General features: G+C 45.0%; 1 protein-coding gene across 1 annotated transcript in view; it reads left to right on the top strand.

Annotated features, from left to right (window-relative positions):
* The first annotated feature begins 220 nt into the window (after window positions 1-220).
* The window catches only part of LOC133350569 (tyrosine-protein phosphatase non-receptor type 13-like), an 81,038-nt gene continuing 55,053 nt past the window's right edge, over window positions 221-26,205 (top strand). Inside the window, 8 exon segments of the mRNA XM_061565038.1 lie at window positions 221-1,084; window positions 11,880-12,019; window positions 14,238-14,422; window positions 17,671-17,736; window positions 19,633-19,818; window positions 20,823-20,964; window positions 22,316-22,981; window positions 25,586-25,678. Of these exon segments, the coding sequence (XP_061421022.1) occupies window positions 11,887-12,019; window positions 14,238-14,422; window positions 17,671-17,736; window positions 19,633-19,818; window positions 20,823-20,964; window positions 22,316-22,981; window positions 25,586-25,678 (1,471 nt within the window). The 5' untranslated portion in view covers window positions 221-1,084; window positions 11,880-11,886.

The following is a 26,205-nucleotide window of genomic DNA, read 5'->3' as shown; positions in this document are numbered from 1 at the left end:
CTCCCCCGTATAGCCTGTCGCGGACTGTTAGGGCAAGTGCTGTTTGACACACAAAGACAAAGCTCCCCCGTATAGCCTGTCACGGACTGTCAGGGCAAGTGCTGTTTGACACACACGCACGCACGCCAATGACCACACCTCCACCGTCGTTGACTCCACCCCCCAAGGGGGCAGCCAGCCCGCCTGTCGCTTGGACCTGTTGCTTGCTGGCTGTGGGCGTTGCATGCTGGCTTGTCTCCCTTGCCTGTACGCCGTGTCAATTAAGAAGCGAGCAGAGAGAGAGAGAGACGGAGAGGTGTGAAAGAAATCAAGAGGTTGGGGGGGGGGTAAAACAACATCGTCGTTTCGAGAAGAAGAGTGCAAGAACGCAGGTGGAAGAGCGGCGAGAATCGGTGGGGTGGAGGGTGTCGCAGAAGACAAATTTGTCGCCAATTGTCAACGATGGCGAAAGAGAACGGTGGAAGAAAAGTGAACGTTTAAAAGGACAACAACAACAAAAAAAATAACTTTAAAAAATCAAAGCGAAGATTTCGAAAAAGAAGGACGATGTAGACGAAGAGGGTGAGGAGGAAGAGGAAGAAGAACAAATATAATTTAAATAAGGTGGTGGTTTTGTTGTGTGTCTCAAAAGGGCCCAGGCCACCGCGTGTGCGCCCATAACAACCGGCCGCGTCCTCTAGCGAGCCGGGCACTTGACCAAAAAAACAACGCCTCTCTCGTCGTCTCTTGTTTTATTTTCACATCAACATTATAACTACGACTATTACCTGCGCTGCCGTTTGAGAGAAGGAAGAAAGGAAGAAGAGGAGGAGGAGAAGAGAGGGGGGGTTGGTTTACGTGTTGTGCGTGCGTGCGTGCCAATTGTGTTGGGTCACGAATGCATGCAGACAATGGGTGACTTGGCATCGTTGTCGTCAATCGCGTGGGATTTCTACGTCGTTGTAGGGTTTTGATTGCTGATATAGAACAACACAACACAAATAATTGACGGTGGTGCTGGTGGGTGACCGGCCGGTTCCATCGGAAGAACACGAAGATAATTACAGACGTAATTCGGTAAGGAAGACGATTTCACAACGGCAAGGTGAGTGAGTGTGTGTGTGAGTGTGATGATTGTTGCAGAGATAATTACGACAATTGTTGTTTGTGTTATGTCCAGCCCCACGGGGGTTTGTGTAAGCAAGCTTCCGATATGTCACGTTTGTTAAGTATATGCCACGTACATTGCGTGTGTTGGGTACACGTTTATAATCAACGACTTGAGAGTAACACCCACTATAACACACGTGTCCCTTGACATGCTTGTAACATATGCTGTGTGCTGATTATACAACGAAGCCTTAGTTATGGCCACATATACAATAGGCCGTGTAAACGAATGCACTGTACACATTTGCTATGTGTTGTGTGTATATATAAACTATAATCTCTATGCTCAATATTAATTCGCAGTAATATTGCTTATTGGCAGCCCTTTGCTAATCCTTTGCTGGATGAAGGCATCGCCAACGCCGTTGTAGGTTTAAGAGTGATTGCTTGAGCATACTTCACCACACCGGTCACTGGGAGCTCGTTCCTAGGACGATCCCGATCAGAAATCACCACCAGCCACTGATGTTAGCCGTGGCTAGCCGGGTTCATAGTTCAGTGCGCTAACCACCGTGCCACCGCTCCACCTTGTGTATGCTACTGAGCAATACAATATGCACACCACGTGGTATGTGCATGTGTTGTGTGTGTATAGTGGTGTGTAATTCATTATCTAATAGCATACAAGGTACGAATGAAGTCGTTGCCTGTCAACTTTGCTGCTGTGATGAATAGGTTCATTGGAATAACAGGGTTGTAACAGGGTTGTATTGCCTCCTGAGTAGCAGTAAAACACCTAATCATCTTTAAATGTACACGTTACGGTGTGTATGTTAACATGTTACATGCTTTTTACACTGCATGACAGTACCACATGCACGTATGTACATGTACCAGGCCCACGTGTCAAGCCAGTGTTGGATGAGGCTTTCCCCACCCTCGGTGTGTTATTACACCACACTTGCACATCCTACAAAACCGTATATGTTATAGGATGTGGCATAGAGTATATAGTAATAATGTAGGTGGACCTGGTTGAAACAGATGGTATGGAAATGATACGTTGCACTCTCTCCAATTGCTGCGGTGCAAGCTAATTAGGACGTCTTCTCAAAGCCGCATCTTTTCAAATGTTAATGTTGTACACCGTGAACGCATCTGTCAATTGGTACACATACATGATAATAGACAACACGTTTGGGACTGAGCATCCGATTGAGGGCGACAACCAGGGAGATGGAGCTTTTGTGACCCAGTTGACATGCAGGAGGAGTGGGGAAGCCCTCCAGCAGCGGACAAACGAATGGCTGATGATGGTGAATGTTGGACCACGGTGTGTGAGAGCTTGTGTCCAGGCTGTGGAGTATACAACACTGACCTTTACACAATGCTTTGCTGCTGGCTACGGCGAGGTACAACACGCACATACGTAGTCACTCTTTCTGGAATGCACAGAATAATTATCACTCTACATTCTCCGACAGAAAACGAAAGTCCAAGCAGACTTTTGACGGTGTGACGTGCTGCGGAAACTGAATCTGCTGCCGACGATGTTATTTCAAACGTTTACATTTTAAGATGAATAAATGCGGTACAGTACGAGAGATGAAATATGCTATGAATTAACTGTGATAGCTGTTCCCATGCTGGTACATAGATAAGGACACGATTTTCCGACTTTACACATTTTTTTATGGCTTGCCTGCATTTTATTGAAGGATTGTTTGCATGCTCTACTGTATGCCTTTATGGCTTACCATGTGCACTACTCTGTTGGTACAAACTGGTGCTGCGTCTTTTTGATATTCAGGTCAAGATGTTATCACAACTGATGCCACCACACCTCGCAAATACTTCCTGCTCCATTCATTTGTTGCCTTTGTTCGTTGACCTCTGGTTGGAAGTCCAATTGGCTGTCTGGAATCTGCCCACTCCCGTCTTGCACACGTGTCCGACTCACCCCAACCATCTTTTCATGGTGACATCATCACTGCAACACTTGGCTTCATCCTACGTTTTATAAGGAATTTCCAAGTCGTTTGCCCTATTATACATCCATGCAATTTGTATCATTCTTTTCGTGTGCGCCATATTCAAAAGCAGTAATCAGATTTGTCTAGTCGCTCTGACTGTACACATTATGGAAGCATTTCGCAGTGCTGTATTTTTTTTAAACCATTATATTTCCCCCGTGGCGAGAGATGAAGATAGGATTTTGGGAGTCCTTCATCCAGCAGTAGATTGAGCATGGCCGATGATGACAGAACCCCTCCGCAGCACCATGCCAACGAGTGTCAAAAGGACAGAGAGCGCATGTTTGTGATGGACTTTTATCAGCTACTCTGCTTTGTCATAAAGTGTATGAGAGTGGCTTTCTGTGCGTGCAGGTACTAATGATGGGAAAGCAAGCCCAGACATCTCTCATTGTGTGGTATTGCATAGCCACGGGCACACACGCCTGGCGTGCCTTCTGAGCCACAGTTGTAGCCAGAAAAAATGTTAATACTTTATACAGTAATGCTGGTGTTAATGTGCAGTTGGAGTGGAACTATAAGGCGTATAAGTTTATAGATAACTTGTCCCCATTGATGTGCCTATTGGGATGTTAATGTGTAAGGTTGAACTATAAAGTCACTTTACCTTTGTACGCTAGATAATAATAGTTTCAGTAAAATTTAACGACCTTTGTTAATCCAATGCTAGGTCAAGGTCATCCCAAACAATGTGGGTCATGGGAGATGATTTGGCCTTAGTGCTGTATCAGCACAGGTTGGTGAAGGAGGGGGGGCCAGTGCCTGTTCAGTTATCACTCGCCACTGATGTTAACTGTGGTTAGGAATCAAACTCGGATCACAACACAATGTGCTAACCACTGTGTCACCAATTCCCCCCTTTCGTGATAGTACTGTACTCTAGTCCGTTGAATTGAGGTTGATACTGAAAAGCGGTCCACGTTGGCAGCTCCGACAATGATCACAACCACGGACATGGACAAAATGGAACAATATCTGACAAGAGGGCAAAGAAACGTGGCGAGACGCTGGCTGGGAATTGCACCGAGAGACAGAAAGAGGACCACGTCGTGGTTCATGGATCAGACACAAATCAAAGACATTTTGACTTTAAAATGGGACTGTTTTGGGTGAGACATTGCTCACCGATGGAGGAGACTGGTGATAATGGCTGAAAAGGGAGAGAGAGCTACCTGAGAGGAGATTGAGCGGCGAGATTAGTTCATGTGCAAGGATTGAGTCAAATTGTGGTATCACAGTAGCGTGAGGGGTGGTGTAGGTGTTGGGAGGCCTTCATCCAACTGTGGATAGATAATGGCAGGTTATGATGAGTTCATGCTTCAGTACAGCACTATACATTACAGGATAAACATTTTTTTTTGAAATTTCAGAATGTTTTGGGAGTGGAATGGTAATGATACACAAGCTGCTCTCTTGGTAATGTTTCAAATACTGTGCAGTACTTAATCAATCGTACAGTACGTGGCCATTCACATCAACCCTAATACATCACTGGCTTGTTTTAGCACCCACACAACATGTTTGACAACCCTTTGTACTAAAATGACGAAAGACATTTTCATATTGCAGAAATGACAGGAAACCACGAATGATATTGCACTGTAGCAGTGGACAGCCTACGAAATAAATTGTTCATCAGGAGAGTATCCCCCTTACCTTTTAAAATTCACATACGTGTGTCAGCAGCGATGATGTATCCACTGCTGAAGACCTCTCTGAGCTTGCACCATCTCTCACAGTATCGTGATGCTACAATCCATGTAGCTCCTGCACACAAGCCGATTTCATTGCTCTGTCTCCACCGTGGACGTACTATTAAGTCGTGTTCCCTTCTGGCTGCCAGTTCCGTCTTTAGTCTCGAGCACAACGTACATGTACTAAGCTTCCTATGCATCTGCAGGAAGTATATTGCATACCAGATGTTGACAATCATGATACAGTAGTCGGCACACCATGTATTTGTCGTAGTGCATTGCAGGATCGTGAGGGATGGTGGCATTTTGGGGGATGCCTTGATTCACCGATGGATTGATTCACCAAAATAATAATAGTGGCAAGATGTTAACTACCTCGCCTGGTATACAGGAGGTCCTGGGTTCGATCCCAACCCTTATGCCTATGTATTTGTAAATGTTGATGATTTCCCCATGATAGCGTGGATTTTTCTCCGGGTCCTCTGGTTTCTCCCTCCACATTTAGAATCAACATGCGTTAGAGTATTTGGCTGCTATACATTTCCATGTGATAAGCCACTTCTTTGAGCTATCCGTTTTGGCCAGGTCGCTTCTGAAAAAGCTATATAGCTCAGTGGGCCTTCTCTGGTAAAATACAAATAATTGTTTAGTTTAAATACGCCACACTGCTGCAGATATCGGAATGCAACCCCGTGATCCGTGGGTGTTATGTGAACCGGTCAATAATTACCCATCCTGCCTGCAATGCCCCCAGACACACACACGCACACCAATATCCATGGCATACTGGTAGGAACCACCTGGTTCCACCAGCCCACAGGGGATTATTGCGTCCGTCCGTCGTGCATCCAAAAATGGGAGGGTGGGGCTGGGTGGGGAGGGTGGGGCTGGGTGGAGAGGGGAGGGGTGGGGCTGGGTGGAGAGGGGTGGGGGGTGGGGCTGGGTGGGGAGGGGCTGGTCACCCCGTGGTGCCCTTATAAAACTCAACGTTTAACCTACTCACGCCGGCTTGTGCCTGCCCTCACAGTCGGGCATATTTGCGGAATACACCACGCCGCCGTTGACCCTGGCCATTGACCGAGCAACCCAACGTTCCTACCAGCTCCCTCCGCAGGAATGTGTTCATCAGCCATGACCAATCCACTGCTGAATGAAGACCCCCCCCCCCTTTCCCCCCCATGCCGATGTCATCTCACGGTCGTGTAATGCAACAATCCGTCTGGCACACGCGCACGAGCGAATTTCATCGCTCCATCTCCATGGTGGACTATTGGGAGTCGTCCGTCCTCTGGCCGCCACTCTGCCGTTAGTTTCAACCAAAGGCCTTCATCTCTTCCCCATTCCACTTGACGTTTCTTATAGCAGTTAATGTCTCTAACCTGTGCATACTGTGTTCTCTTATCCATGTGTGCTGCTGTTTCGAGAGGTAATTCCAAACATATTTATGTTTTTCTTCCCAAATGTCTTTGTCAATTGGACATTGAACAAACACGTGCACAGGTGAATACATGTTAGCCACGAGGGTTGGGCTTTAAGTACCTCGAGGTATTTTTGTACCCCCATTGTCCTGCTGTTGATTTATCGTTGAGCCCAAGGTTACCATAGTTTTGACTCAATGCCTAGGAGACGGCTTCACCGCAGCTTGAGAATGTCAAAGTTTAAACCTAACATATTTTTCGAGATATATTTTACCAATGCTGTGCAAGCGCGTAACTTTATTTTAATGACCTTTTAACCCCATTGCATCTACTCTAAGGAACGGTGTGGTCTTTGTACAACACCCGTTTCTTTTTTTACGAGACTATATCTGATTAAATTATTCATGAAGGTGCTCTAATTGTCATTGAAGCAACCTGTGATGTTTCAATTGGCTGCTTAAACTGTATCATGTAACTTCCCATGTGTAGCACTGCAATGTTACCAACTTTCCACATATTCTTTGGGTCTTTTGGTAAAGCCACGTAGACAGAACCAATAATAAAAATAATATCACGACGTTTCGATCACAACACAAGCAATCGTCATCATCAAGAATATGAATTCCTGCAGTCACGAAAGCTTTCAGTCAATATTTTTCCACATATAGTACCGGACTTAAATGTTACTCATCAATTGCCCACGATTGTGTGTCTCATTCGGAAATGTTTAACTTGATGTTGAAAAAGGACCACTGGCTTTGAGTCAGCATACATGTAAAGAACACGTCCCCTCTGTTTCTATATTCCCTGACTTTCGTATTTAATCCATAATAATGACACACGTCCCAACTGGAGTGTATAGTGAGCGGTACAGTGTTGAGATGTTCTTCTTGAAAGGCTTAACTCCCATTCAGGGTGTGCCAGCAGCTAGGGGAGCAGGTGGTTAAACGGGTTAGGTCCAAATCTATAATTTGCCCAATTTTTTTTATAATATAAATCCCTTTCTCGTGTATTCTTTCAATTAAAAAAAATGGTAATTGTCTTGAGCACGCTCTTTAAAGCGTGTGAGTTAAATACACTTTATACGATGGTACTCAAAAAAATACAATGTCCTTTTAAAAAAAAAATCAATAGCAGCAGTTTGAAATACATTTTTTGTGAAACCAAAATTTGTAATGAGGTCACGTAAAAAAAAAATCACTTAAATTGTATTTATGTCTATTATTTTTTAAAAGTAACATTCGCGAATCACCATAAGATGCACGGTAATGCAAAGTGTGGGGGATGATGTGGTGTGATTAATAAATGGTGATGGGTCACCAGGTTATATTTATGTTTTGAGCTGGCAAATATTCAGCAATTGCAACGTCTTAAGCAAGAATTATGAACACAGCCATAGCGAGGGTGACTCAACGATGGATATTGCACGTGGTGTAGCCATTTTATTTTTGACTTTCACGACCAGGATTTATGATTCATAATTTGGTTACTTTTGGCGTTCAGATAGTGTAGGTGTAACGTCATGGCCACCCTACTTAAGGGGCCACAGCTTAGCAAGTGCGTTCACGCGTGAGATCTAAGCTCTTGATAACACCTCATGATGATGGGTGTAGTGTGGAGTGAAACGCATACAATGTTCAATTTCCAACGTAACCCGGATTCCAGAAAGAAACTTCATAAATTGGCACATTTGTTTGGCTTCGGGTGCTTGAGAGTAATAGCAAAATGTTATTATTCTTTGTTACTTGCGATAATAGTACGTAGCAATCACTGTTAAATGTTATCATTATTGGCATTAAGCAACTCACTGTTGGATGATGGCCTCCCTAAGTTGTCGCCATGTGTCAACTGTTCAACTATTACAGTACAGAATTCCCTGCTTATTCACGAACTTGCCCTCCGCGATTTTGGCTGTCCGCGAATCACATCTGGAACTCTACACGACTGCACACAGAGAGAGAGAAAAGTGATGACAGAGAATGTGAGAAAGTGATGAGAGATATTATGATGATAATTGTCATGTATTTAATAGCATTGTATTTATTTAAGGTAATTCTTCACGGGCATCTCCGAAACGTATCCCTCGCGAATAACGAGGCAACGCCACCAGGGTCCATCGAGCTCCTTGCACGCAAGCTCAATCTCAAATTCCCCATCATCCCCACTGTGGCTGTCCTCTGGAACGTATTCCATCCTTGGCTGTTACTCCTGCGGCCCTCTTATCAATCTGCCATTGACCCTTCTGACAGCACGTCCTTGGAAGCCAACTTTTATTTACAGCGAATAGTCCAGTAACATCTCGATTATTCTAGTTATGTTTTCAGATCCACGTGTTCCTGTTTTGCCTCTAAGCAATGTACTGTACCTCCCCATGCTTCTCTGCACACTTTCTTAGCTTCAACTTCATTTGTATTGCTTTTTTTATGGATCAGAAACATTGGCATTGACAAAGAGCATGAAAGCAAAAGATGAAAGGTGCACTGTACAATGATAGAATATTGCGGGCATGTACACCTGACAGATGGTGTGAGTTGAGAGTTGTTTTTCAGCTGTTTACAAAAAAAAAGAACTTTTCTTGCAATTTGCTGATGACGTGTCTCGATGAAATTCTGATAGAAGATCATTTTAAAGGACAGTTATCTTTGTGGCTTTATTTTTTTACAACAGGACTTTGTATTTGGTCAAGGAAGGAATCTTGAAGGAAGATGAATAACGCAGAGTGACATAATTGGGTCACAATACTTTTAACAGTTTCAAAGTCCTCCATGGCATAGTGTAACATTAAACAAAGCTTTACCGATGCAGTGTTTAATGTTATACACGATAGTCGGGTTCAGTGGCCTCAATATTGTGGTCTCAGACGCCTGTAATCGTGAGAAAAAAAAAATCTAGATTACATGAACTATGTACTCGCTGAGTAAGAGATTATTTTACTCTCGGAGTGAAGGAGGTTCAAAGGAGACTGGTCGTGTTTTCCTTGTGTCTCTTTAAAAAAATGGTCACATTTCTTGGAACGTGTTTACAGGCACTCACCCAGCAGTCAAGGAGGATGTAGTGTCGAACCACATCCATGATTACATGAGGTTTTATATTAATGTGATACTGTAACCCATCATAATCAGCTTTGATCAATCCACTGTTAGGTCAAGACCACCCCAAACCATTGTCGTCTCACGATTTAGTGACTAAACATCTGGCACATGCCCTTGAGCTTATTGCATTGCTCCATCTCCATGGTAGTTAATATACTCTGATGAATGCCCCCTACTTTGGCTGCCACTGGGCATTAGTTTTGACCACTATTCATTGTCCCTCCTCGCTATGTGTTCTGCACAAGCTTACTTTTGCTAATTATGTCTGTATGTTGAACTTATTTCGCACCAACCGTGCTAATATCTCTTAACTTTAAATGTCTCGATTTTAAAATATGTTCTCTAATGCATGTGTTCCTCTTCACGTCCCCCCTTAACCTAGGGTATGAAAACCCATGCTCCTTCCATCTGTTTGATGTACTAAACCACAGTCTTTGATATACTGCCCTCAAATTAGTTAATGACAAATACTTTGAAGAACTGTCATGTTATACTAATAGGGGTTCCCCCCTTTTTTTTCTGGCAACAAAACTGACTCCTTTTGCAAGGAATCATGTTTACATTAACCACAATACTTGCAGTCAAATGCAAACAAAAACAATACTCTGATAATTTATGCATTCTCCTTGAAACTGATTGGTCCACACCAGAGACAGCTTTCTTTAGAGCCTAGTCTCATATGGTGTTCGACCAGATGACGCCAAAAGACGCATATATTTTGGTACTGGCAAAGGAGGTCCCATGATGTAACTGTCATGTTAGTTAATCTGTATTGGCCACAGTGTAGTTTCTTACAAAATTTTATTATGCCCGAAGGTAAAAATGGTAAAAACTTTAAACACTTTTGTCTCTGGCTATTGTATTCACATCTTAGAATTATTTTGAGGGTTATCAACAAAACTAAGAGGAATCTCGTCAAGACAGACTATCCACCCTCCTGATGAACAGGCAGTGTACTGACCGTCCGCCATATTATTCACACATCCTCAAATTTCACTTTGAGTTCAGTTTTAATGTCACTATTGCTTTATTATTTTTGAAAAATATTCAACGCTAATTCTTCACCCCCCACAGCCAACATGTAAATCGATATTCAGAAGTGACCAGTTGTGCCCACTTTACAGGGGAAGGATTTTTCAAGCGTTTCTAAGTGGATTTGCCACGTTAATTATTGGTCTGGCTCGGGAGTGGACAATCGGTCAATTGCTCAGTCTGTGTACTGTTGTTGGGTGTTTTTTTTATAAATGAAAAGTTGAAAAACCTGAGTTTAAAAACTGAAACATACTTGTTTGCATGTTTTACCACAAGTATGTGTGGTTCATGCAGACTTGGTGGTTTGTCATAGGCATCTATTTGGTCTTTGAGCATCTGAACACCTCCTGTATTATTACGAGACAGGGTATAAAGCCTTTTCTTCTGTTGTAGCATCTTAAAACTGGGAAAAAGGATCCAGGAGGTGAAACTGAAACAGTTTGTGAATTGCAAACAATACAGTGACATATAGCCTACAAAATAAACTCATTAATGTGCATATTGGTGAGTCAAGCCTACAAGTACATTGGATGATATTGGCCCCAGGAGACTCACCCCAAGATAGATAACACAGTCACTATCTGAGCCATCCAGCCGTGGCACGGCTGTACGTACAACACTGTCCAACAGCGGCACGTATTTTCGTGATGTTTCGGAAACTTGTACGAAGCTGGGCGGAATTCAAACATGTTTAATGTTGATTGCTCATAAATGTTATTTAAAGCTTACCATTTGAACACGCTGTAATTTAGGCAACAGTGTTGACTTGTCATACGAAAAGTGTATGATATAATCAATAATTTTATCATTCAGAGCTGAACAACGCCCTCTCGGCCATTGGAGTGCTTGCTCGGTATTCATTGATTCTCTCGCAGTGGAAATTCTAGTACAGTATTATATGTTTCAAAATATGTCAACATTGTTGATAGGCTTTGTCAGGTGGCGGTGGGTATAGATATAAATTGTCATTATACCTCCACGACCTAACCCAAAAGTAACCAATTATGAATCACGTCACGGTAGATAAAATATTCACTGTAATCACCGCAACTTCCATTTCATAATTTTGTTGAAAATTTTCGCCAATGGATAAATGACAAGAGAAATAATCGTTTTGCCTTGTGTGATTTTTACCAGACGTATAATAATCCACCCCCTGTGAATCAATGAATTGCCCTGAATCCTGGTCACGCTTCTATTGAAGAATCAATACTTTATTTAATATTGTGGTGAATGCAGGGATCATGTGTTTTTGTTTAATACAACATGTACACATTAAAAACCAATGGTTTTTAGAACCACGTGATTCGATGCCAGGATCAATCCGCTGCTGAATAACATTCTCATGGTCGTGCGATGTGATAATCCACTTTAGCTGATTTCATTACTCCGTCTCTCATTGTGGACATCACCTCGGACACGTTCTTAACCATCGGTCACGCGTCTTGGGATTAGATATCAATGGATGAATCGACGTATGGATTGGAAGACCCTTAATATTTACCTGACACCTGTGCACAGGTACACCATGCCAGGCTGTGGAGGTGTGCGGGTCTCCTTGGCCGAGGTTCTGGAGGTGCAGAATGGGCCCTTGAATGAAGAAGAAATTTGGGCCATTTTAACCCAAAGCGCAGAAGCCTTGCAACATCTGCTCGCCACAGGTGCGTGTGTACTCTGTGCATCTCAGTTCACCTCAAAACCACAGACATTCAGTTAAACTTGATAACCGGTTTGCGTTGAGCAATCTGCACAGTGCTGTAGGCTTCATGAGTCATCTGATTTGATGTGCACGTGTTTGGATAATCATAAGTGTTGTTTACATGATGCATCATTTTTAGACATGGTCTGTCTACTGCTTTATGAAGGCCTATGCAAGCCATTGCCGTTTATCATGGACCTGTGATGCAACAATCCACTGAATCAGTCCCCTTCATCTCCTCAGTAGATGTCCTCTCAGATTTGTCCATTCCCTGTCTGCTGCTGCATTGTTTTTCAGGACCATCGGCCATAATTCCTTCCGAGTGACATATGACTTGCATCTTCTTAATTCGGCAATGTGCTTTTCAAGTCATACTTACTATAATCAGCCAGGAATGTCTGTCCTTAACACTCGTGACGTCACTCCACATCGACCAGCCCCCCTCATTAATAATCATTATAAGGTGACGTCCTCCAAATGGACCCCTCCCCCCACAATCATAATAATTAGCGGCTGACGTCACTGCACATGGGGGGCGAGGCGCCTGGTCCTCCCCTCCTCGGCGTCAACTCACAACCCTCACTACAAAGGCAGAACCCTCACGTCACGCCATCTCCGTAACGCTGTTGAGACATCGAAGTAAAAAGGACGTCATGATCAACAAGGGATGATAACCTTAAAATGAAATAGGTCTGTGGCACCGCGGCCTTACAAACTGCACACGCATTCATGCAATGAATATCACGTCGCGGTCCGCTGTTCGCTTGCAAGTTGCAGATTACTGCAATACACCCGTCCTTGGACGGGCAAAAGACTAGTTAAGAATATTTTTTCTAACATTTTTTGTTTCAAATGCACAATATAATAAACAGAGGAAAATATTACTGGCCTGGTTTGAAAGGATTTAAATCGCTTGTGTATTTTTTTTTTCATTTCTTTAACGGTTTTCAGCATTGGTAATTTGTAGGCTTTGCTTGTTTTTTTGTTGGTGTAATACTCTGGGCTTGGCGGAGCTTTTGATTCCTTAGAGCTGCAAATACATTTATGGATTTGCCACTTTGTGTGCTGGCCGACGCTCAGCCAGTACGTTTCACACGCGACAAATCCACAGCTTGGCACCCTGGCACTGATAACAAACCTCAGATTGTGCACCATTCAATAGCCGTTTGTGTAAAGCGGCTACACCAAAGTGTGGAAAATAAAAGCCCTGACCCGTAGCTAATTGGACCTTTTCGATTTGCTATTTGCTTTAGCAGTAAAAATGTTTTTAAAACCCACAATATACCTCTATTGGCTTTTACTAAACAATTAAACTTTGAAGGAGACCTTAAAATGCCTGCCCAGTACGGCAGGTGAATCGGTTAACACGTTCTTACATCCTTCCAATTCTCTCCTTTCAGGATTATAAAGAGGTACACCAGAGTTAGTTCATGAGCAGGTTTAGTGCGGTAGGGTAAAATGTAATTCTAGATTTGAAGCTTTCGTGACTGCAAGGATTCATATTCTTAGGTTTTTTCGGTAAAGTCACGTAGGTAAAAACATTAAAAAGTAAAATAAAATAAAAAATCACGACGTTTCGGAGGCAACACCACCTGAAGACGGAGGCTTGTGTTGCCTCCGAAACGTCGTGATTTTTATTTTATTTTACTTTTTAATGTTTTTACCTACGTGACTTTACCGAAAAAACCTAAGAATATGAATAGGGTAAAATGTAGGTTTTCCCACGTCTTTTGACCAGCGTGGATAAGTAGACAATTACCCCACAGTGGAGGCCTTTCCACTCGCAGTAGCTACGTACGCTGCGAAAAGAAGTTCCACATGCATACAAGCAATTGCAGGGCTGCACCTCTGCCCCTTTTAAATGGCTTCATAACATATTCTTAGGTTTTTTCGGTAAAGTCACGTAGGTAAAACATTAAAATTAATAAAAGTCAAATAAAAATAAAATAAAAATCACGACGTTTGTTGCCTCCTAAACGTCGTGATTTGTATTTTATTTTAATTTTACTTTTATTAATTTTAATGTTTTACCTACGTGACTTATCCGAAAAAACCTAAGAGTAGTTACATCTTAATATCTTCATACTGGTAACAGAGTCACGTGTATATAAGGTTGCAAGTGTTTATGCATTAGCTTCATAACAGCTCGCCGCCTCTCGACGTACCGGCGGTTCCTGCAGACGGCGAGTTGGTGTCGCCCCACGCCGCGCTGGTGTCACCGTGGGCCCTGCTGCTGCTGCCTCATGGCGCCATCGCCTTGGCCGCCGATGGCCGGGAGGCACGGGGTCACGACTTGTCGGCCTTCACGCCTCCTGAGTGCATGCGCTGGCGCGGCACGCCACTCACTACGGCCGCTGCCGAGAAGGTGAACACGTCGTGACAGCCCTGTGGTATCGGGTGGTCGGGTTGGGGGGGGGCAGAGGGGGCCGGAGGGGGCTGATTCCCCCTGCTGAAGCATGTATAAGATGAAAAAAAATCATAATTAGTTATTTGACCTATTGGCTTTCCAGACAAATATTAACCTGCCTCATTTGTTGAAGCAAGGGATCTCCAGTGCCAGTTTTGGCCTTTTGGGTCTCATCAACACAGTGAAGCTTGCCTCATCCTCCCCTTCTAAATTCTTAAAGTTTGTTTAAAATGGAATGTCTCATGCTCCCCCCTGCATTTTTGTATGCCCCCCCCCCCCCACCCTTTAAACAAGGTCATTCTACAGAATTTCTCCTCCACCATCCATCGCTAGCCCCATCAGTGGCAGATCTGCAATATTGTAGCTATCTCTGAGTGAAGTTGGTAATGTGTTGCCACATGCTTTTCGTTTATGGCTTCAGGGCAGTTTAGGTCCTCGGGACATATCAAGGGCCACCGATCCATTTACCAGGCTTCATCGTTAAATGCAAGCTTTTTACATGCTGAATGCTCCTGATGATCGGGCAACATGTCCCACGTGAACTGTTGTGTTGAGTAAAATGAATGAGCCGTTAATTCTGGAAAGACAAAGAGATCCCCCGCTCAGTCTACACAGCCTGTGCAGGATGGCACGGCGCACAGCGGTGTGTGAAGGAAACTACGCCCAAACACCTTCATTTCTCCAGTGCTGGTATTCACACACACCCACTCATTTATTGAAGGCTGAGTCAACTTAGCGGAGGTCTCGTTCTCATTCAGATATCCCTGATTAGCTATGTTAGCCACGACATTAAATCGAACTTACATCGCCGAGGTCATAGTGACGTGCGCTAACCGCTGTGCCACCTCTCCTCACCACTTCATAGGAATTAACAAGAGATCTCTATCTTCATTTGAACCGGCACACTCAATGTCACGTGGGCTATGCATAATAATCACAAGTCACGTGCGGCATGTATCGACTTCATTTGTATGTGAACAGACAACACTGGTAAATGCGACTGTGGTTGGTGGTTAGGATCGAAGTTCACGAATGCTCCTTCGAGGCATTATTTCACAACTGTTATTTAAATAGATTAACTTAGTATTACCAAGGGTTAATTTTCAAGGTGTGTTGCCGAGGTGAAGCATCTTGCCATGCGTTCGTGCTCTGACGGTTAGCAATGTTGCTGATGCAGTAAATGGGCAGTGCTCGTTGTGCTTGAGGCATCACGGTGTTATTTGGAGTGGCCATTCATCCGTTGAAACACTCGAATATTGATGTTAACCTACCGATCTAGACCACACCTGTGAACGTTCACAAATCCTGGAGCAGATTAATCACCCACATTTATCAAGCTGTACAATGTTTCTTAAGCCATACATCACCTCCCTTGCGATAAATGTAAAAGACTATCGTTAGGATGATAATATCAACAACAACAAAAATTGTACGCTCACGTTGAGTGATCATTTGAAGGTTGAAGCGTCAGCATTTCGTACTTTTGAACGCGTCAGTATTCGTACAGTTGGCTATTTTCCATTCCGTCATGCGGCAGCGCTAATGATTCTCCCACGAGGTTTCCGCTTAGTTTTATGTTCACCATTTAAGAATATATGTGAATTAAAATGGATCAACATTCCGTGGGTGCTCTTCAGCTAAAACGGATAAACTAAGATTTATGCATTGCGAGTGGAAGATGTGGACAATGCGTGAGCCAAATTGTTGGCATTTTTGTTCAAAATGGGTTTATACAAAGTCGCCACACCTGACATAGAACGATTTTGTTAACATTTTCCATGCAGCCTAGTAATTGCCCATTGAGCGATTCATCATATGTAGTATACGGTAATGATGCCAGAAAGCTAACTTGTGGGGGACTGAGCTATCGGTGGATATCTTAACCCTTTCCCATTCTGAGACGACTGCAAGTTGCAGGGTGGGTCTTGTCCTGGAACACGCAAGCGGTTCACCGTTGATTTTATTGAGGGAGGCGTAGCGTCATCGTTTTTAAAGACATTGTATTCACCGCAGAGAACTGTAGCGACACGACCGCGCTCTGATTGCTGGCGCAAAACTATGCCACGCGCTCTCCCCCGCATGGCCTCGTGGGAGCCTCAGTCCCGATAAAGTTATTTTATTTAGTTTTTCTTCCAGGTTCCATTCCGATGAATTACGTATACGTATGTTATCGGAACAGGAAAGGGTTAAAATGTCATATATGTGAACTTATGTAGCTGACAGTTCGACCATCCACAAGAAGGTTATCAGACAAAAATAAAGTAAAAAACTGCTTTGGATGTGGGAAAATGATTGAAATGTACTATATGAGAAAATGTATGCGCTATAAAGAAGACATTACTGCGTGTGAAAATGTTGGATTTGTAAAACGCTATACAGAGTAACGGTTACACCAAACATAAATACTGAACGGGGTATGGGGCAGTTAAATGGTCTGGGCAGATATGTCACGGTGGGCTATCACATCCGAGGATCGTGAGCGATGGTGACAGCCTTGGGAGACTTTTATCCAGCAGTGGATTGAGCCTCACAGATGATGATGATGTTCACCATACATGCATCATATCACCTGGGTATGTTGAACTTGAACTTCTTTCGCACCGTACGTAGCCAGCCGTACTAATCGAAGGTGAAATCATCGCTTTATCAATGATAAGAATCATTGCTTTTTCATTTGTATATGTGCGATGTTGTACAATACTGGTTTTCTTCAACTTTCTTCTGCGATAAAGCCACTGGCACAAACACCGCTGCACGCACTCATGGGGCCCTTTGGCGTTCGTTGCACCGCAGGTTGCCTGTCATTACTCAGTAGAGATGTGGTTTGAACTGTCAAACCCGAGCGGATGATCTTGTCGGTGCGTGGTGCGTTCACCATTGTGATATTCAGTTTCTCTCTTCGGGCATGTGAGCGTGTTGGGTGCCACGGTGGGACGGTGGTGAGATGCTAATCACCTCGCCTGGTACACGGGAGGTCGTGGGTTTGATCCCGACCCTGACGCCTATATATTTATAAGCATGCGCTGAGAGTATTTGGCTGCGATAAATGCCTATGTGATAAGCCATTTGGTTGAGCCATCATTTGTGGCCAGGGCGCTTCTGAAAAAGCTACATAGCTCAGTGGGCCTTACCTGGTAGAATAAAAAACAGTTTAGTTTTTAGTTTAGTATGTTGATAGCTTTGAATGTGTGACTGGTTGTTTGCAGGTTCTTGTGTACTCCCTCGGAATGACTCTGTACTGGGCGGCTGATTTCCAAGTGCCTGAAAAACAGGTAAAGCGCCACTTGGGAGTCACGCGAAATGCCATTCAGAGTGGCTCAGTAGTGTAATAATGTTCCAGGAGACTTGGACGCCGGGGTTGGAGGCACACGTATTTATTCCGTGTCGGGTACAGCACAACACTGGACATACAACACTGGAGGGGGTATCGGCCCCCTCACCCGTCTAACTGGGAATACACCCTCTAGCTACGCCTAGCCTACCTCTTGGTCCTCCACTAACGGGCTAGGGGAGGCTAGCTAGCCCGACACTGGTAAGTCGGGCTCACGGTACCCGGAGTCCCAGACCAGCTCTTACAAGAGCACCGGCTCTGGCTCTCGGGACCACGCCGCTGGCTCGATCCTGTTCGGCCCTGATAAGGGCGGCGATCCAGGGGAGTCCAGGGCTCTATCTAGACGATCTTCTGTCTTCACTGGTTAGCTTCAACATCTCTCCCCGAGCCCTCCGGCTCATCCCCTTTTATACCAAAACCCCCGCTGAGGGGTGGGGCCCCGGGGGATCCCAGCTCCGAGTCAGCCCCCCAGGCTGCCCGATGCGGACGTCGCTGGGAGCACCTTCCCGTGCACCGACATAGCCACGCCCACTGTGTTTCTTTCCCGTGTGATCCCATTGTATAACAGCCCCTCCGTAACACCCCTACAGTAGTACGGTAGTTGCAATGTTCGCAATATGAGACATTGAAGAACATTTTTGCCTGTAAATTACCATCTTGATTGAAACAATGGGCAGGTTTCATGAGCCCCTTCTCGGAGAGAGGCCTTGCCGTTAGCTGTGGCGTGTGAGCAAATCATTGCAGGGCTGCATTTTTACCTTTTAACTGTGCACTGTAATTTCTTAGAAGTGTAAAAAAAAAACTCGGCACGGGTGTGAGATTGTGCCGAAAATTATAGACTTGCACTCTACATACAATGCTTATTATAGGACTCAAATATATATATCGGCTGGGCTTTATTCAAATATAGTATTTAACTTCATACGAAGAATACAATACAATACATAGAGGTATATATGTTTTGTGAAATGGCGGCGCTGCTGTTAGCGCACTGTTCTATCAGCTCAGCCATCCAAGTTTGATCTGTGGCCATGGTTAACATCAGTGACGAGTTACTTCTGAACCAGTCCCAGGCACCCCTTGTACAGCCCACGCTGACGAGTGTGGTGACGATGATCATTTATCCCCCATGACTGACACAGCATTTATCCAGCAGTGGGTTGATGAAGGGCTGTAAAAAAAACCGTTTGTAGCCTATTCCAATATGTTCATGGGGTGGTTCTGAACCTTTACTGCAGCCTTGCACCCCTTTGGTTCTCAATCGTAAAAAAAAAAGTACACTCTTAATAAATGCATAGAGGTTTGATGAAAAAAAGTAGTTGTATTTTGATTTAAAGCTTTCGTCACTGCAGGGATTCATATTCTTGGTTCTTTCGGTAAAGTCACGTAGAAGGGAAACAATAAAATAATAAAAATATAAAACAATAAAATTCTCACGACGAGGCGACTGCAACCCAATTAATCATCATCAGATGTGAAAACCACAGCAATAATTTAATTGTTTAATATTTTTTTTATTTTATTGTTTCCCTTCTACGTGACTTTACCGAAAGAACCAAGAATATAAAGTAGTTATATTATGTGCCCGTGCTTAATTTTTTTCTCGACGATCTACCTACTAAAACAATCTGGCCATGTCTCGCACCCCCAGGGGGTGCGTGCACCCCAAGTTAAGAACCACTGTGTTAATGCATGTTAATCGAAACATAAGACATACAAACTCATCTCGCAGGATGCTTATCCTGAAGTCTGGCATGACCAGGTTTCTCTGTGAAGTCATATTGCCATCTGCTTTTGATGTCGGCAGGGTTGAGAGCTGCCCTTTTGTTCTCCGCAGCCTATAAATCTGGACGAGCGCATCAACGGGCTTCTGCTGAGCATGTGTGAGGACTCGGTCCATCTCCGCGCGCCCGTGTCTGCCATCCTGAGCTCCTGCATTGAGCACAGCAAGCTGAGTGGTGCCAAGCCAGCGAGCACATGTGTCAGAAATCTGGCGAGGATGGTGCTGGGCAGCATCACACAGGTCTCTTTCTTTACTCTGTGCAGGGACCTCGGTGATAAACGGAGGTGGGGGGGAGGGGGAATAGAAGAAAAACACCTGGCAGTGTGAAATGCTCGTGGTGTTAATTTTTGAACTGTACTGTTCCATTACCTGTGAACAAATCGCCCGGAATGAGCCCCCCTAATTGTCGGATGTGAGAAGCTAAGCAGGTTTAGAGTCTGCTTCGCGCTTGGATGGGAGACCACTATGCGGCACCACGTTGCCATTGGCGTCTGCCGGGCTGTAGTGTTTTGTGGGGAGCAGAGCAACATTCATTGTTGTACTGTACTTCTATGCACCCAGGTCTAAAACAGAGTGCCACGGTGGCGAGATGTTAACTACCTCGACTGGTATACAGGAGGTTTTACCCCAACCTTAATGCCTCTATATTTAGATACATGCGTGTAGGGTATTTGGCTGCTGTAAATTTCCACATGATAAGCCACTTTGTTGAGCTATCATTTGTGGCCAGGTCGCTTGTGAAAAAGAGCTACATTTGCTCGGTGGGTCTTACCTGGCAAAAGAAAAAAATTGTTTAGTTTATAATGCCAAACCTGAATTGTGACAAATTGTAGACTATCTGGAGTGGTAAATGATTGCACGCCTTACAGTCATGTCAAGTTGTTGCTATACATTGCGTCGACTTGATGGTTGGTAAAGATAGAAACCTGCACCCTGGAGGCGTCAGCGTGATGGGCTTTTCGAAGCGCTGTAAAGTACACATTTACGAAATAAATAAGCCCAAAGACACATGATGGGGCATTACAACTGAGACAATGAATCCTCTTAAAATTGGTACCGATTATTGTCAAATTAGCATATTTTTTTAACAGTACAACATTTTCTTTCAGCAGGCTTTTATATATTTCTGACGGTTATCGGGAAAACAGGAAAATGAATGCAACTGTATTCGTATTTTGGACACGTTACATACAAGTAAAGCGTTCAAAATGACCGTCAAATATTCCCCCGCTACCACTCTTCAGCTGGACAAGACTAATGGCGGCACGGAGGGGGCAGAGGATGTGCACTCGCGAAGACAGCGCATCCGGGAGAAGCTCAGGAGAAGAACGCAACCGGTATCGCTAGGCCTGCCCGAGGGAGCCGTGAGCATAGACGCAGGCAACGGTGAGGCTATGGCAACCCCCCTTCGGTGTTTTTCTCTGCTCGTGCGGTAGACACGAGTCGAATTGCATTCACTGGAGAGGCCTGAAAGTCCCATCACAACGAAAATGTTGATAATAGATTGCTTTGTGAGTTGGGAAATTGGTTTCTCTTTTTGACGCCTTTAATCTGCGTATTTAGTTTTCCTCCAAATTGAATGTTGTTATTTTTTGTATGCTTCCCTTTGCGCTGTGTGGTTTATATAGAGTGTACAGTGTCTTTGTTTTATGAGGTTAATTATTAATCACACTGTTTTAAACAACGGGCGATATGACTAATTTAAAATGGACTATTAAGCAAATGATGCCCTGGTTTTGGTTGGCAGCAGTTGCAACGCAAGTTTATAAGTAACAGTATAAAAACACATGTAGTTGTGTTTTCACTTATATACAATGTGCTTATATGATAGACATTTTATACGTAGAAAGATGACGTACATATGTGAGGTAAACACATTCACATTTTATGCCCTCAAACAGGACTTTTGGTGAATTTTTCCCAAGGCTTCCAGTGCATTCCAAAGTAGAGCATCAATGACAATGCAAGGCTCCTTTGTACCACTCTGTTTCATTGCATCGGTTAATTTTGCATTGCATGCAGATGGTGCACCTGGAATTCAGCACCGGAGGCAAGGGGGTTGTTGGATCACACATATATCTTGAAATACCCTTCCTTTTGGGCATAGAGGTCGCCATACGCAGTCTCGCCTGGAGATGGCAGCAGAGCAATTGGGTTGATGTCCATCTGTTTCCATCTCTACGGGGATTGTGTTACCCGCGTCACAGGCGTAGCTTTTCTCCGGGTACTCTGGTTTCTTCCCACCTGTATCATCACTCCCCCAGTTGAGGGCCTCGGAACTTGGGCAGTTGTTGGTATTGGTTCTGGCTGCCTCCCCCACTTTGTCTGGGGTTCCCCAAAGCTCTGAATCTAAGGAAATCTGGGAGTTACAAATCTTCAACTTACAAAATCTCATGTACTGCATTTTCCAAAACATGTTGTCTTCATATGATGTGCAGTGGGATGTAACGATGCATAGCTTAATTTATTAAAATATATTCCTACGCTCAAAATACATGCAACAAGGTGTTCATGTGAGAATCAATGATTCTATTTTTGTATACATTGTATGTAATTCTGTAGCCATTGTAAGTAATTCTGCAGACAAATAATCGTCCCATTGCCATTTAAAAAACAAATCTTGAATAGAATTGTAACGTGGAATCATGACAATTCATCGAATCATGAGGTTTGGCAACATTTTTTTCTGGCCCTATGAAGAATGTATAATGTGATTATTTAATTTCATATTTTGCAGGAAGGGACATGTCCCAGGCTGCCATGCTGAGACACAGAACAGACAGGCCTGCCATCAATCACATGAGCAACGGGCTCAGCAAGTCGGTGGGACATCTCGCGTACGCCGCCAACAGGGGCGAGGACGCCTGGCGCTCCGCGGGGCATCTGGACGATGCGAGGACGACGACGCCAACGGTGCCGTCCTCCTCGAGGGCCTACGAGCCTCCGTTCTCGGGGCGGCCACCAGAGTCGACCCGCGGCTACGAAGCGGCCGACCACCATTCGCGCCACGGCACGCCGTTGCCCTGGACCGAACACCGGTACCACACCATCGGGCACGAAACGCGCTCGCGCAGCCCCCGCGACACCGCCGTCGTCACCCCCGTGGGCTCGGAGGCGTCCATGTCGACGGTGCGCGCGAGCCGCTACGACGAGCCGTATGCCGCGCCGCCCGCGCCGAGGCCCAGGAGCCACACGCTGGGTCGCGTCGCCGGCTACCCCGGCGCGGCCTACGCCGACGACGGAGGGGCGTGGCACTCGGCGAGGGACGGCGGGGGGCGGCCGCGCTCGGAAGTGATGGCGACGCCGGTGTACGCCTCGACGTCGGCGCTGTCCGACGCCTACGAGAGGATCCGCGAGAAGCAGAGGACCCTCCACGTCTTGCGCGAAGCCCTGGGAACTGAAGGTGTTTTAATGATATACGTATTTTCTGTTCTACAATTACATCCCGATTGGGCTAGTATCAAAGTACCCAGTGGTTTAGCAGGGTTTGGCGTGGGGCCCTTGTCCAAGGAATGAATGACGATCCCCTGCCCGCCTTCCTTCGCTCCGCGTGGGTCCCGGCGCAGTGGCACCGCTTGTATAATCGATAGTTATGCTATGGCAATTATCTGTTCAGATCGCTTGCAGAGCAGCGAAATATATTGCAGAGCTATTTCTGATATCCCTTCAAGTTGCCCTTTGGTCCACACAGTAGAGGCAGCACTCTTTCACCCACCCTGCTTTGACAGTCAAGTGTTAATTGCATGTAAGTCAAACCGATATATATAATTTTTTCTCAGAGCTGGAATTCATAGTTAAGTGCAGAACCAGTTTTATGTTGTGTTGTGCTTTTTTTTGCATCCATTGGTTTACCCTGGCTGAGTTTCGTTAACTCACTCCGCTTCAAAAGCACAGATTCGATCTCAGGATCTTCGTGATGGGATTCACTTTAAGGAAACTGACAGAAAATCGTGACGAATTAATTGCGAGGAGGGTGGGGGTTGAATCGTTCATGTCTAAAGATACTATTTGCTATTCTTGGTTCTTTCGGTAAAGTCACGTGACTTTACCGAAAGAACCAAGAATATGAATCCCTGCAGTCACGAAAGCTTTAAATCAAAATTTATACTATTTGCTGTAAAAGGTAATTCTCTAACTCAATTAACTTCTTAAAAATGTAATTCACTGTTTACTATTCAAGTGGTTGTAAGGGTAACAATACCAATTAGTGTCTGTATTTACGCAGCTATTCATCCTTGTTCTATCCGAGCTATTCTACGATGACGATATACAATTGGTTAAAATATTAATACTTTTTACACGTTGGTTTATTCTGAACGTATTGTGTAACCACACACGGGCAGTCACCAGGATGTTGTGTGAAACGCATTCCTTGGAGGGCCTCGGCAGCACAGAAAGAAATGCCTCCTTTACCACAGTTGACTGATTAGAGGCTCCGTCTCGGGGCCCCAGGCTGCGTGTCTGGGCCTGCCGCCCCTATTGACAAACTCGGGCCGTCATTTTAAATCAATACCCTTTTACAAATAGCAGGGGCTAGAAAAAAGCACGTGAAATGCAAAGTAAATATTTTATAAGGCATCTTGCAGAAAAGGGCTTGTGAAAGCAGGTTGCTTACCTTCAAGGGCAATAATATGTTCAGTATGCATCTCTTAAGCTGTGCTCAATGATAACTGTAAGATTTTTGAAGCCGCGCATCTTGGAAAAAGATGCTGCTGAATGCAACCCGTGTTCAGAGATGGCCTTTGTTGCCTCTGCCTTTAGATAAGAGCGCCTTCTGTGCTTGACACACAGGCTTGCAACATCGAATTCATTTGCACCTCGCAACTTAACGTCAGTGTTGGTGCCTCGTCTCCACGGCGGGGAAAAATGCGCCCAGCTCGTTTGAGAGGGAAGGGCGCTGCTTTCCAGTTAACAATCATTTATGTGGGAGCATGGCTTCACCTTTCATTTTCAACGCATCTATCATGCATAATTCATTTACAGCCCTGTGACAGTCGGCCGCTACATAGAGGGCTCCCGCACACCGTGTCGGTCGTGAAGGCCTTTTGATCATACTTCACCACTCTGCTTTTGTGCTGGTTGTTCAAGGGTGGGGGGGGGGGGGTTTGGCAGGACGGCTTCATATGGTCAGAAATTGAACTCGGAGGCCCCGGCTTCATGTGGCAGTGCGCTGACCGTTGTGCCACCGCTCCTCTCCATCATCATCGTTACCTCTCGCAAATCGGAACTAAAACTTGAAACTCGATGCTGAAGACAGGAGTGCGAAGAGCGCTGATGTTGATTTATAGTCTTGGATTGCTTTCCCTGTGCCTCGTGTAAATAAGAACACTTGTAAATCATTTTGGTATGGCAACGATGATTAACGCATCCGACACATTTGATTACTTGGTAATATAACGAACCGTTACATTCACCAAATATTTGTATAAATCCCGTATTGCTTTTAAGTGTAGTATGGCATGACATTGTTTACATATTTTATAATGACCCTTTAATTTGGCAGGTCTAATGTGACTTTCAAGCCCGCCATTTCCGTGTTGTTAAGTACAACTCATGTTTTCAGTAGTAGCCCACCGAATTGGCCTCTCTGTACACACTATTTGAGTGTTTATAGGCACAGCTCACTTGTTATTCACCACTGCTTTGGAAATCTCTCATGCAGCCCTGCCTTCTTTGTGTACTTTTGTGTTCCAAACTGCATTGACTCCAATCCAAGGAATGCCTTTTGTGCAACGGTGAAATAACTCCGCTTGAGACGGCACGACACGGAGCCAGCACCTGTCAGAGGACAACTCCGTGATGAATCTTGATGCCCGATGAAGTCTAATTCCCCCGCGATGCCCCCCAAAACAGTTGACCGGAGACCTTGGCCGGGACGTGGCGCATTCATATTCAGGGTTAAGTTGCAGCGCAAGTGATTTTTCAAAAGCCAAGGCGGCCTTGGACAAAAGTGCCCCGTTGTACAAAGGCGTCACTGTCGTCTCCCCTGCGCTTTCTCCTCTCGAAGGTCGGGAGCGCCAGCTCGCCGCCAGCTACGCGGGCGACAGCTGCAGCACGTCCGGTGAGGAGGTGCCCGGCAGGGACTTGCCCATGAGACAAGGTGAGCGCCGCTTGCACGATTAGAGGCTCTCGCTCGTTTTTGTCCTGCGTCAGCACGACTTGAAAAACAATCAACGGGGGCAGTCCTGCAATTTGCCAGTTCATGCCACTGCTGGGACCTCCGCTCACGAGAGCTTTAGAGGGAGAGAGAGCCTCCCTTCCTAGAGGGTATTTGGCCTACTCCTCCTGAAGAGGTGGGAGTACCGACACTTTATCCCACCTCGCACGCAACCTGCCGATCAAATGACTGCGGTGTGCCCATCCATACTGCTTGGTGGACAGAGGTGGGTAGAGTTAAGATACGTGCCGATTGTTTCAACTGCTGTGATGTGCTATGTTTCGCACGGCATCATCCTGGCTCGGCATTATGTATTCGTGGCCTCTATTTGCACTGCACGTAATAGCATCGTAAACAGACCCATTCATTTGACACTGATGCTGTGAATTCTCTGGGGTGGGACCTGCGGTGTGTGGTTATCACACTTCGTTGGTTATCTCACATCGGTCACCACGCTACGCTGTGAACCT

The sequence above is a fragment of the Lethenteron reissneri genome, chromosome 34 (genome assembly GCF_015708825.2).
Source record: "Lethenteron reissneri isolate LAM-NWPU_2019-01 chromosome 34, ASM1570882v1, whole genome shotgun sequence".
NCBI lineage: Eukaryota > Metazoa > Chordata > Hyperoartia > Petromyzontiformes > Petromyzontidae > Lethenteron > Lethenteron reissneri.
Note: the sequence above shows the minus strand (reverse complement) of the source record. Positions and strands in the feature narration are given on the sequence as shown.